We start from the raw sequence: 13,018 nt of genomic DNA on the forward strand, positions 1-13,018 counted from the left end.
TAAAAAAAGGTGACATAACTGAAGTTTCTTCAAAATAGCCACCCTTTGCTCTGATTACTGCTTTGCACACTCTTGGCATTCTCTCAATGAGCTTCAAGAGGTAGTCACCTGAAATGGTTTTCCAACAGTCTTGAAGGAGTTCCCAGAGGTGTTTAGCAAGTGTGCAAAGCAATAATCAGAGCAAAGGGTGGTTATTTTGAAGAAACTAGAATATAAAACATGTTTTCAGTTATGTCACCTTTTTTTTGTTAAGTACATAACTCCACATGTGTTCATTCATAGTTTTTATGCCTTCAGTGAGAATATACCAATGTAAATGGTCATGAAAATAAAGAAAACACATTGAATGAGAAGGTGTGTCCAAACTTTTGGCCTGTACTGTATATCTACCATTAGCGTAAAATGAAACACCCTCTCCTCTCTTGGGGGAGGATTCCAATATGGCATCCATACACCAACACATGCAAACCACGTCTTGGAGGCAAGTCAATATGTCTGGAGTCAACTCTGCATCCAGCCACAGCAGCTCTGCTGAACTAAGGTGGTCACAGGTACTGAAAGTAGATGAGGGCCTTGAGCTGCGCTTTTTAATGTAACAAGTGTGGTCTCCATTAACTGGAAAAGTATAACCATAGGGCCAATATAAAACAAATTTAATGACGCCATGTAACCAGCCATAACAAAATCTCAACATTGAACCCATCCCTCCATCTATCCATCCTCTGAACCGCTTGTCCTGTTCAGGGTTGTGGAGGGTCTGGAGCATACCCAAGACACTGAAACAGTTTTCTGAAAATTGGGACCTGGGACTATAAGACATAATAAGGGCAGAGATTCCATTTCATCATTTATTACAACAAATCTAATTAGGCATTGGAATACAGCAACACCGCAAGGCTTACTCAGACGAAGAATGCACCAACACTGACTGTATGTGTATGTATATTTAAATATTTATTAAAATATCAGATCAGTATTCGAAATTGGCAAATATAAATACTAACTGGATCAGATCAGGACATCTCTAAAACCTATATCTGAATGAATAATGCACTGCATTCATGGTGCCCCACACAGTATCCGTACAGTACTGCGCTTTAAGGTTAAAGTAAGGGAGTCACTCAGGTACACGGCTTTCACATCTGGGACTACCCCTGGAACACTTTAATGCAAGATCTTTTATGACAGGTTTCAGTGGATAGATCACTGTTGTCTCCTGCAGGTGAGTGTAAGAGACCCCAGATAAAACGCCTGGAGTTACCAAGCTGCAGTCAGGGCACGTTCAAAAATTAACTTTTGGACTGCAATTACCAAGGCAGGTGTGTAGGAGCTCAAGGGAATTTACTTCCCCCCTTGGATGTTGAACAGATCCTTTGGACACAGTGACTTACAGGATGGAATAAAAAAAAAACTCTACTAGAACTCCTAGGTCATGAAACTGCCAATTTTAGGTATTTTGCTTTACATTTAACATCTTAAATAGAGGATATAATATATAAAAAAACTGCAAACAACTCACAAAAAAAAAAAAAACAGGCAATATTTGATCATGTAGAAATTTCTTGTTTAAAAATTCATTTCAGCACCATTTCAGAAAGTAAAAGATGTTCAGAAAGGCCGATATGAAAACAAACTTTTTTTATGTGGGTGGCAGGGATGGCCAGAGCAGTGGTGAGGATAGTGCAAAATAACACCATGTATGAACAAAACATGCACACTGGCCTGAAAGACAGACTGCTGTTCATCCATATCTGCTTAACGTGAGCGACACTAGCTGGATTCCAGCTTAACATAACAGTAACAAAACACATGAAACCGTTGGCATCGTATGAAAAAAATCTACATGTTTAATATTTAAAGGCGCTGATGGATTTTGAAAAGGACAACAGTCAAAATAAAATATACTGGCATTATATCTCCTTCCCTAACAAACGTCATGAGACTAACATTTCATTACCATCTCGATAACATGTGGCACAGACACCAAAAGATCACTGTTCCTTCTATTTGGATTTTCTTGGGGTTCTTGACACTCAGAAATGCGAGTTAGCCCCCAAAATGCAGAGAGAGTTGCGATATCACCATAAGCAATGACGCAGTGGCAATGCTGCCACCTGAAAGTTTGGTCAGTGGGAGAAAGCAATGAGAATAATGGAGGTGTATGCTTCACACTGCTAATTTTAAAGTGCTGTTATGAAAAAGCCATGAAGACAGAGGCTGCAGCCTGCAGTTCAGAACAGAAAACGTAAGACAGGATCTTTGGGATCCACCTTCCGGCTGGTTCCCATGAAAGCCGTAACATATTTTCTCTGGAACAAAAGCGTACTCCCTACAGAATTATCACAGGGGTTCTGAAAGGGCAATCCAGGCATTGACCTATCAGATTCAGCTGCTGACTCAAAGTATATGTCACTGACTCCATGGATTATACTGAGGTGGAGAACCTGCTGGAATGCTTTCAATCAGGGGAACCCTGATCCATGACGGTAAGCTGTTACCCGTTAGCACTGGAAGCAAGATACTCAACTTGATCGAGTTGTCCTGCAGTTTCACAGCTACCATCAAAACTGAATTATCATGTGACTTACAGAAGTAGCTTCTCATTGGCAGAGACAAAGGAAAATGCTTTCTGCCAGAGAGGTCTAATGAGAGGAGCAGTGGAATGTTCAAGCTAACAAAACATTGCACTTCCGCACGCACCGTAGTACAATGGGTAGGGCCTCAAAATATTGGACAGCTCCTACTCTCAGTCTCCAACGTCGCTATCTTGGTCCCCAATAACCCACAGGAAGTGGAAGCTGAGTGCCAATAGTGCAGTGCCTAGCAGGTCTCCTAGGGCTGTCAGGTAAGGTATGGAGAAGCTGTCAGGGTCCTTGCCGCTACTCCATATGGAATGCACCATGCAGTCTGCGATGCACAGCAGGGTCACAACCTGGGAGGAGGCAATGCGGTTAAAGGCCCAACTAACCAAACCAAAGGCAGACTCACACACAAAGAACTGTGCCTCTGCCATCACCATCTGAGTAAACCCCAAAGTGGAGCACATTTATAGTTCCCCCAAGTTCACTGGTGGGTTACAGGACATCAGCATTCGTTACCAATGCAGATAATGCCACATGCTAAACGTGTAGACATAACAGAATGCAAGAGCTTACCTGCAACAGTGCGGCAGCCAAGTAAACACTTGTGAAAATCGGCGTGAGAGTGGTGTGACCACTCTTCATCAGGTGAATAATGTAGAGAAAGATCAGATGACCTGGAATAAGCAACAGCAGCAGCACCTGTGCCGAGCGGTGATTGGCACCTGGGGGATAGGATGGGGGGGGGGGGGGATTTTCTGTAGGTCACTAGGCTCTGGTGCTGATGGCAGGTGACATCTTGACATTCATCACATTTAGAAACACACAAAGCAGAATACAGAATCAGACCTGTTAGATGAAATTGGGGTATCAGAAGGAGAACATGCAACCTCCACACAGAAAGGAGGCTGGATTCAAATCCCCAACTATGGTGGTTTGAGGCAGCAATGCTCCCCACTGAGTCCAATTGTATATGCGATTATAAATCTTCACTGAAATGAAGCCTGAGGTGCAGCAGCAGTGGCTGCAGGCCCTAACAGTGCTGACGGCTTTGTGGTTACCTGAGCCACAAAAGGTGCGGCAGGGGTAGTAACAGCCCTGCGCCTCCTCCGGCACCTCACCGGGGGCATAGTGGAAGTGCAGGTGGGTAGAGATTCGACTGGACTGGATAGCCACAATATTCCCACCAATACCTAGAAGAGAGTCAGGCTCAACTGGGATCATGTGATTACTGAATATTTAAGATGGGCTATGACAGAAGGTGTTTAAGGATCATTTATTTCACAGCCACAATGACTTCCCCATCATCTAAAGAGCTTAACCCTCTGGGGTCTAGGGGTAGGGAACACACTTTCACAGACTGGGGCATGGTCACACATTTCATTCAATATCATAAACTTAATTCATGGCAAATAAATTATTTGTTATATACAGTCGTCCCTCGCCACTTCGTGCTTCAACTTTCGCGGTTTTTTGTATATTCATTAAAAAGTTGATTGAGAGTGAAAATTATGCATCGTTACACATTAGAAGCATCTTTGCTCTTCGTAATTAAATGTACTATAATAATGACATTTCTAACGTCTAATATGTCTTATTTTCTCTTATTTTGTCTAATATATTGGGTAATACGAGTGTAACTGTCATGACCTGCTTGTAGGATCCCCTTGTGTGCCACACCCCCTTATTAACCACATGTGCTGCCCCAATCCTGACCAGCTGTTTCCTGTCAGTTTGATTCCTCCAGTGTATTTAAGTCCACGTCAGCGTCTGTAACCCCAGGTCTGTCACTGACGTTTTGATGTTACATGTTCCTGTGTCCTGCATTTGGAGTGATTCCAAATAAACCCTTTGATCCTGATTCCTCGTCTCCCCGTTCCTGCTTCCGTGTCCAGCAATCATCCAGTAACGGTGACTAAAGGGTGTTATTTTATGTCTAACAATGTTAAAAACCGTAAATAGATGGTCGTAAACAGGTTTTCTATGCTCTAACTACGAAAATATTCGATTTATAAATAAAGAATCCTACCTCACGGAAATTCACTATCGCGGTAGTCTAGAACCGATTAACCGCGATAAACGAGGGCCGACTAGTATAGACATTGCAAAATGCAGTTTGTAACACTTGCAGAAACATTATAAAAGTACATAGTAAGCAATAGTGGAAGTTTGTTTTGATATCTGACCACCAAAATCTGGGCTACATGAAGATGACTGAATGGCGTAGCTGCAACATTCAGTTGGATAAATAAATAAGGAAGAACCTAACTCATGTCACTATTTCTGGGCTCCTTTCATTGAATATGTAGCAACTTTCATGATGCATGAGCCATTCACACCTGGCTACACCCCCCCCCCTTTTTATGGCGCTGATGGCGGTGTATCTGGATCGCGTTTCACCGTTACATTGTTCAACAAATTACCATGCGAATCCGATTTGAATACACAGAAATGAGGCTATTTAGAATGGGAATAGCGATCTTCAGGTAAGGGCTGCACTACACACCCCCAATGCAGGTTAAATGGATTACTTTTTTGTCAACTTAACTTAATTTTAAAAACTTTAATACTTCTTTTCAAAACATCGATCAGTGTTTTTTTTCATGTTTCTACAATGAGATTTCAGCAAGTTATGAACTGAAATACAGGAGAAAGATACGCGGCATCGTCATTATAGCAAAAGGCAGGTAAAAAAGACCATATCAAATAAGTCTGATGGCAAAACAGAGGCTCAAGATTCTGCTCTCAGGCCATCAGTCTTCTCAACACGGACATGCCCAATGACCAATAACTGCCTACCATGCACACTGTATATAATGACTTCTGCATCATCTTTTTAAACAGCATTATATAGCTTTCATTTAGCATTAGTTTAGTTCATTTAATTTGACATTTATTTATTGACATTCCCTTGAAATTCTCTTTGTTTACTGAAATTCATTTTAAAGTTTCAGGAGCAAGCCAGATTGACGTTGTGCCACTCTGCATTTCACACATCTTGAGAAACTAAAGTTTTGATATATATCTCAATAGCACCAGAACAAAACATGACAATCAGCAGTTAAATTTATAGGATGGCCAGAGCTAACCAGGCTACCTGATACTTGCATTTCTGCTAGCTCCCTCTCTCCAGTCTCATAAACTCCAGAGATTCCCACGGGTCTGGACTGGCCAGCTGCCTCTCCCAGCCCAACGACACACACCCTGCTACTTCACTTACCGTTAATGACGGGGGTGTAGACCACGATCCCAGCCAAGTTTGGATCTGACACCGTTTTGTCCAGGATAAGCCCCCCAATACTGGAAAAGACAAGAAGCAGCAGAAATGTGACCCCTACAGCACCCCTGTAGCTGGGAGTTAAGGGCCTTGCTAGGGACCTCACAGACATGTGACTATTCTACCGAGGCTGAGCCTTGAGCAGGTGGTCTTCCGATCACAGAGTCTTAGTCCACAGAGCAACACACTGCCCCACTACAAACAGATTAACAATCTGAGGGTCTATTTAAATTAACAGCTAGAAGTATGCAGTTCAGTCACTTAAAAGAAAAACACAATGCAGTGATTTTTAAAATTGTGGTTATTAATGAAATACTTGCCATCCCAGAAGAAAACCAAAAACATTCAAGAGAAGCTCAGGCCTGATTTTATGTCAAAACAAAGCAGAGGGAGTGCTTTGGTAAAAAAAGTGAATTGCTTAATATTGATTTTAACAATAGGAGTCCAAATAACAATTGGAATAACAATAGGGCGGGGTTGTAGACTAAAAAAACGAAGATAATGTCATTTCTGAAAAAGCATTTAGAGAGGCTGATACTACAGCAGAAGTACAAGGTGTGGTAAGCAGGGAAAACGCTTTTAATTTGAGGCTGAGACACGTGAAGGGGCCGCCTTCGGCATCACTCTGACACAGTACTTGGCCCATTCCCATGCATGCTCAACACACACAGCCGCACAGTTAACCAGGAAGGAGAGGCAGCCACCTGCTGATGACCATGGCCGTGATCACTGGCTCCCAGCCCGAGTACAGCAGCGTGCGGCTCGCTGGGTGCTTGGAGGAGATGACGATCCACAGTGGCGTCAGGAGCAGGAAGAAGACACACACCACAGCCGCCACGTAGGGATGGGGCTCTGCGGATGCCAACACAGTCACATGTCCTCAGTCACTAAGCATTCATATAAAGGAAAGGCCATGACAGAGCCCCAGTCTCAACATCACCGGCCGATTCAAACGTCAGGCGCCAGTGTGGTGCAGTGCAGCTTTCAGCTGGCTGCCCTCCCTACAGCTATTAGCAGTCTTCTGTCTGCACCTGTAATGCAACTCCGCCTGGTTTTGACAGCTGCTCCTCGATCAGATGTTTGACTTAAGGAGACAGTATTATTTTAAATAACACACCAGTCTAAGTCATCTGCTATTAACAAAATGAATCTAATAAAGGCGCCCTCATTACGAATGAAAACAGAAATTAAACCAGCAGGCACTTTATCTTCATCTGATTGTTACATAATTATTTCATTACTTGTATTACTAGGCTGTCTGGCTGTGCATGCATGTACTATTTTAGATAAGACTTTATTGATCCCACACTGCGGAAATTTACTTGTTGCAACAGCCAGTAAATAAAAAGCAATAGAAAAGAAACAGACCAAATACAATAAATAGTAAAATTAGTGCACACAATTACACATATTGCACAGACCCAAAATACACATACATACAGATCGCACCGAGTGATGTAAATGTTTTGTGCATTTTGTGATGTTTGTCATCTCTGTGGAATATTTCCTGACTATAATCAGTAATTTTCTTAGTAAGTACAGTGTAAGCACCAGCCTCAATGCCCCAGCCACCCCCTCTCTCTCACCCAGGCAGTTGTAGAGGCCCTGACTTATGAAGGCGAGGATGGCCAGTGTGATGAGGTCCCCGAAGCTGGCAGCGATGGGCGTCGCCACATTGTCTGGATTTATGCCCGTCTTCTTGGAACCCACGATCACACCCACCATGATTATGCCTGTGGGAGGGACGCGAAGAGCTCAGCCTTCCAGCTGTGTTTCGCCCGGTGGAGCGAGTCACAGATAGGGAGGGAGAGCTAATTGCATGTGTGGAGACAGGAAAGTACCTTGCAGCAGAGAGGCGATAAAGGCCGTAGCCACACTGCTGGAACACAGCAGCATCACGTGGCTCATCTGGAACTTTCCTTCGGGGATCCAGCCCAAAATGACGGCTGCTACTGCAGCCAAAAAGCCCACCACAGTGGCCTGAACCTGACGCAGAGGCGACGGGGTGGGAAGCAGTGAGTCACATGACCATACTCGCAGACCCACACAGAATTACTTCTTCAGTATCACACAGAGCAAGTTCCAGCTACAGTCACATGGCCTATAGCCACACTATGGCAGCACAGATGCATACTGGGAGAACAGCGCAGCCACCTCCAATAGCTGATCCTGTCACAGTGCAGTGTTCATAATACTCAGCAGCTGACTACACCTGCTCAGCAATTTTCATTACCTGCTTAAGTGCCAGGTTCCCAATGATCAAGTTCCACTTCTCGATGGGGGAGTCCATCTTACCCACGTTTACCTGGGGCAGGGAGAGAGACCTCACAGTCACTGATACAGTGCCAGGTGAGTATTTACCAGAACCTACCACAGACTGAAACACGGTGATGCTGGAAGCATGACTCAGAATGTACAGAATGCTTTGTAATCCTCAAAGAGGAAAACGCCCCCTGTACAGACACACATTCACAGCATAAGTGAGGTCTGCAGAGTGGGTAAATTGAGAGCACAGCCGAACCCTTCACAGAAGCATGACACATCTTGCAGCCATTAGTACACAGAGCTAACACGGCTATCACTTACATCCTAGCATTCAGCTGACAGCTGGAAAAATGGGATCAGTTTTACAACTGGAGCCAAAGAAAAACAATGTGGGTTTTATAAGAAATACCATGATTGTGTACATGGACTGGAATGCCCTGAGATGACACCAAGTCATGTACGAGTAATACAGTGCTTCCAAACCTGGTCCTCAGGTACCCCCAGACAGTCTATGTTTTTGCACCCCCCCCCCCCAGTAGGCAGCTGGGAGGGAGCAAAAATGTGCACTGCAGTCTGGCAGGGAGCTGGGAGGGAGCAAAAATGTGCACTGCAGTCTGGCAGGGAGTTGGGAGGGAGCAAAAATGTGCACCGTCTGAGGGTCCCCTAAGACCAGGCTGGGAAATGCTGATGCAATAAGCACACACGTTTGCTTTTTCTGTACTTGTTCTCAGCCATTACACACAACAGGGTTTCCTTTGGACCCCAGCTTGATCACAGCTGCAGTTTTCTTCAGGACCTCATGCCAATGTTGCTTCTGTGCACAATTCCCGTCCTGCGGATGCTGAAATTGCTGCCTTTTCTTTTTGTTGCCCTTAGCAATTCTTCAGTCCCCAAAGAAAGCACCTATTTCTCCCGCCCATCTCGGTGTCACCTGATTCTGTTTGCAACCTTGCACAGAACACTTCTGTTGTATTGCGTATGTCACTGAGAACCCTTTTATGAAACCCATCCTGAAAAGAACCCATACACATACATATATACACATATTTTTTAAACACCGCCATTTCCAAAATCTTGTTTATTTTGACCAGTTGTATGTCGGAGTTTGGTTTGGGTGGAGAATGAAATAAGAATTGCATTAAAGTGCGAGTTCAAGAGGAGGCCTCGTGTAGCCGGTAGAACCCCAGTATAATATGGAAGCACAGGGAACACGGTCACAAGAACAATGGGAAGAACAATGGCTCAGTACCACATACACTAACATAAGCTAGAGCCTATTTCCTTTAATATTAATTACAAGTAGCATTCTATAGTTTATAATGGATAATTTTTTAAACTTATTTTTGTATTTTTATACATATGACTTATCAAAACTTTTATATATTTTGTGGTAATTTTTGTTCAATGTACTATTTATGACAATGAAATTTTTTAAGCTGCATTATATCATGTTATCTTGGTAAGGACTCTTAAATAACAAATGTCAGGGAAAATCTTTGTTTATGAATTATCTGCCAATATAACAGATTTTTAAATTCTCAGATATCGAAATCAGTACTGCGGTCAGAAAATCCAGTTTCAGTTGGACACTCGTTGAAATCTAGCACAATCAATGACAAATCATGACATTGTCATGTCCAGTGTAAACACCACTCACCAGGGAACTGGGGAATGCACAATGCACAGTAAGAACTTACCAAGCTACATGACACAGGGGGAGATTAGGTTACAGTAAGAGACGTGATAACACATTGTATTACTTATAAGCAAAATAAAGCAGGATCTAGTGACTTAATAATTAATGAAAAAAAAGCGACAGGCAGCATTTCCAGTTCCAGTTAGATGAGTCAGCCGATTCTTAGCTAGCATTATGCTCGTAGCCAGAAATAAGACCTGTAATTTTACTATCTGGCTAATGGCTCGGCTAGCATATAGCTAAGAGAAAGCCACAGATCTATAGAAGTGTACGGTGCATTTTCCCAACATGGTTTTATATCCACTGCACTCTTTCGAGGGAAAGGCTAATACAAATAAAGCCATTGTGAGTAAGCAGCATCACCCTTCAGGACAATGCTCCCATTCACGAGCCATGATCTGATGGACGTGAGGACAGCATGAACTAAATGTAATGGCTGTTCCGGACAACATGCCTTAAGGGTAAATGCTTACGGACTTTTCTAGTGACACACCAGTCATAATATTTCACCAGCATCTGCAAAACACCAAATGATGGAATTTCTCCAGTGAGAACAGTTTCTCGCCCTCCAATACACATTGTACCTCACATGGAACCTGTGTCTTGTGGCGTCACCAGAAAGGTTATGATGCTTATGGTGATATCTGCCTTCTTGCTTTGCAGTTCTCAGTACAAGTACACACCCCAAAAGAGAAATTAACATTGCTAGAAGGAGGGAGTATATAAGGTGACTGTGTGTGTAAGTTTATAAGAAATCTGTTTACGCTTACCGCTGTAGAGAGTCTGGAAGCCAACGTCATCTCCAGGTTTCCCTTTAGACCCAGGAGAGCAGGTACTAGAATGAAGATCTCTGTGACGTTCTGGAAAGCTTCCCAGTGCTGCCAGAGCAAAACACCCATGAGAAAAGGTTTAGACTGCAGTAAAACTGAAAGATAAACTTTCAGAGGGTGTGGCATTCACAGCAGCTAAACTACAAAAACACAACTTTAAAAATCTTTTATCTCGCAAAACAACAGGTGAATCAAAGATTTTAGTCCAATTCCCTCACCTGCACAACATCCAGCACCATGCCGGCTGACACCGTGCCGAACCCAGCCAGAAGAAAAGGCAAGAGGATCTGCAGAGCCATGGCCAGTGGGGACTCCTTCGGCATTCTCCTGGTGGCCATGCCCTGCTCACCATCTCCCTCCTGCTCAGCCTCTCCGCCTTCCTCACCGGACAGCTGGTTTTTGCCCAGCATAGGCGCAGTCTCCGAGCAGCAGCGATCCCCATGCTCAGACAGGCTGCTGGAAGCCCAAGATCCTCTATCTGGGTGGCGCCAGTCCTCCAGGTGGGACAAGTCTGAGCGGAGCCCATTCTGGTGGCAATCTTGCTTCCCCCCCAAGTCGCTCAATGCTAGCCGCTCCTCCTGCAGCTGCGTGTAGCCAGTCGGTACCATGGTCTGCAGCAGGAAGCTGATACGGCCGGGCTGAAGTGGCTCCACTGACAAGCCACGCCAGCCTAACACTTTACTGCTCATATGAGCCACCAGACTAGTGCCCAGGGAATTCATGACAGCGCCCCCTATGCTGTGGATGCTCATGCCGCTGACTGCGAGAAGACAATCTCATCCTCTTCTTTGAGATGGGTAACCAGCAGCAGGCTGAATGGACATGGAACGTGTCTGATTACTCCTGCATGGATGTCTGGGGCTGGCAGTATTGTTTTTACGACATCACACAAGGGAAGACTGCAAAGAAAGAAAAACACACAAACGAATTTTGAAAATCCACAACTCCAAACGCTCAACCCATACAACGATACAAACATCATCATAGTAAAAGATACGTACATAAATACCTTAATACACTTTAGAAACTGGACATATACTCAGCAGATATTTTAAAATAACATAAGTAAATTTTATTTATAAAGCGCTTTTCAAGATCACTTAATGTTCGCTAAAGTGCTGCACAATTCATACCATCAAAACAAATAGGTAAAATGGATTAAAAAGCGACATATATTTTTGGAGAAGGGAGTCAGACAGTCCCAGCACTCTTGGGGGTTAAGGGATTTACTCAAGAGCCCGACAGTGAAATGTCTCTGCTGACACTGGGATTTGAACCGATCACAGGCACAGCATCCTAACTCGCTGAGCCACACCGCCTCCTCTCTTTGTAACGCTAGGTGTAAAGCATATGACGATCTGATTACTTATTTAGCAGGGGTCAGTTTCTCATTTCTTAACTGTTAATATGAACTACTTACTTCGATACATGTGAAACGCAAAAGTCTTATCAACCTAGAGACCGGCGTACAGAAACGTCTGTCCCATGTAGACGGACGGTGCGCTGTCATCAGTGTTATTCTCAAAGCCAAGATTGTGGCGTTACATATCGACCATAAGCTTGCAACTTGTTATTAATCAAATATGTTAGGCTGAAAACACCAAGTAGCAATCTGTAGAGATCCGTCTTTCCCTGATGCCATTTTTTCAGCTACGCAACAGTATGAGGAAACATAGGCATTTCTTACTTGTAGAAAAAAGTCACCGCAGGGGAAAAAAAAACTCTTGGCTCTTGAATATCGAACGTCGTATCACAAGTAAACATGCGGCATATCTTTACGATCACAATTTAATACTGCAGTTAACATAATTAGCCATTCTAGCTCAGGGTAGGCACCGTCACCTTTCCGTGCCACATACTGACGGTATCCGTGGCCAGTGACGTCAATGTCAGCAGGGCCAACGCGCACGCGCAGACACATGTTGGGGTATTTACACACGTTTCCGCATTCTAATAATCAGAATCGGAAAACTTTTATTATCCAAAAGGAAATTGTTTGAAAAGCTCATAATTAATAAAATAAGGTTCAACGTAAGTGATACGTATCACTCTCTCTGCCGTAGGACGTGTAAATGATGTAAATGGATTGCCATCATACATGAGGTGAACAAAATAATTTAAACTGAATGAAAAAAATGTCTAAATCAAACTTACAAGTGCAGTTGCATTCATACATATATTTATTGTATTTGTAGACTATATACACTAAATCAGTGTTTCCCAGTCCTCTGAACACACTGGACAGATACGCATTTTTGCTTTATCCCAGTTGCCAGAACACCTGACCCAAGCAATCAGGAGCTCTAAATACTTCACCTCACCTAATGTTAAACACCCCATTTTTAGCTATAACAGCTGCCAATCTTCAAGG

The 13,018-nt window shown here is 43.5% G+C and overlaps 1 protein-coding gene across 2 annotated transcripts; it reads right to left on the reverse strand.

Annotated features, from left to right (window-relative positions):
- Positions 1-933: 933 nt before the first annotated feature.
- On the reverse strand, positions 934-12,539 carry LOC125744886 (solute carrier family 41 member 2-like). 2 transcript variants are annotated; one of them, XM_049017173.1, is made up of 11 exons: positions 12,335-12,539; positions 10,866-11,546; positions 10,588-10,695; positions 8,090-8,161; positions 7,698-7,842; positions 7,443-7,589; positions 6,561-6,708; positions 5,800-5,879; positions 3,641-3,772; positions 3,156-3,304; positions 934-2,932 (listed from the first exon to the last, which is right to left on the reverse strand). In XM_049017173.1, the coding sequence occupies exons 2-11, from the start codon at positions 11,397-11,399 to the stop codon at positions 2,747-2,749; spliced, it is 1,701 nt and encodes a 566-aa protein (XP_048873130.1). In that variant the 5' UTR covers positions 11,400-11,546; positions 12,335-12,539; the 3' UTR covers positions 934-2,746. The 2 variants fall into 2 exon arrangements, with proteins under 2 accessions (XP_048873130.1, XP_048873137.1); XM_049017180.1 differs by lacking the exon at positions 12,335-12,539 and adding an exon at positions 12,068-12,324.
- Positions 12,540-13,018: the final 479 nt, after the last annotated feature.

This window comes from Brienomyrus brachyistius, chromosome 1 (genome assembly GCF_023856365.1).
Source record: "Brienomyrus brachyistius isolate T26 chromosome 1, BBRACH_0.4, whole genome shotgun sequence".
Taxonomy (NCBI): domain Eukaryota; kingdom Metazoa; phylum Chordata; class Actinopteri; order Osteoglossiformes; family Mormyridae; genus Brienomyrus; species Brienomyrus brachyistius.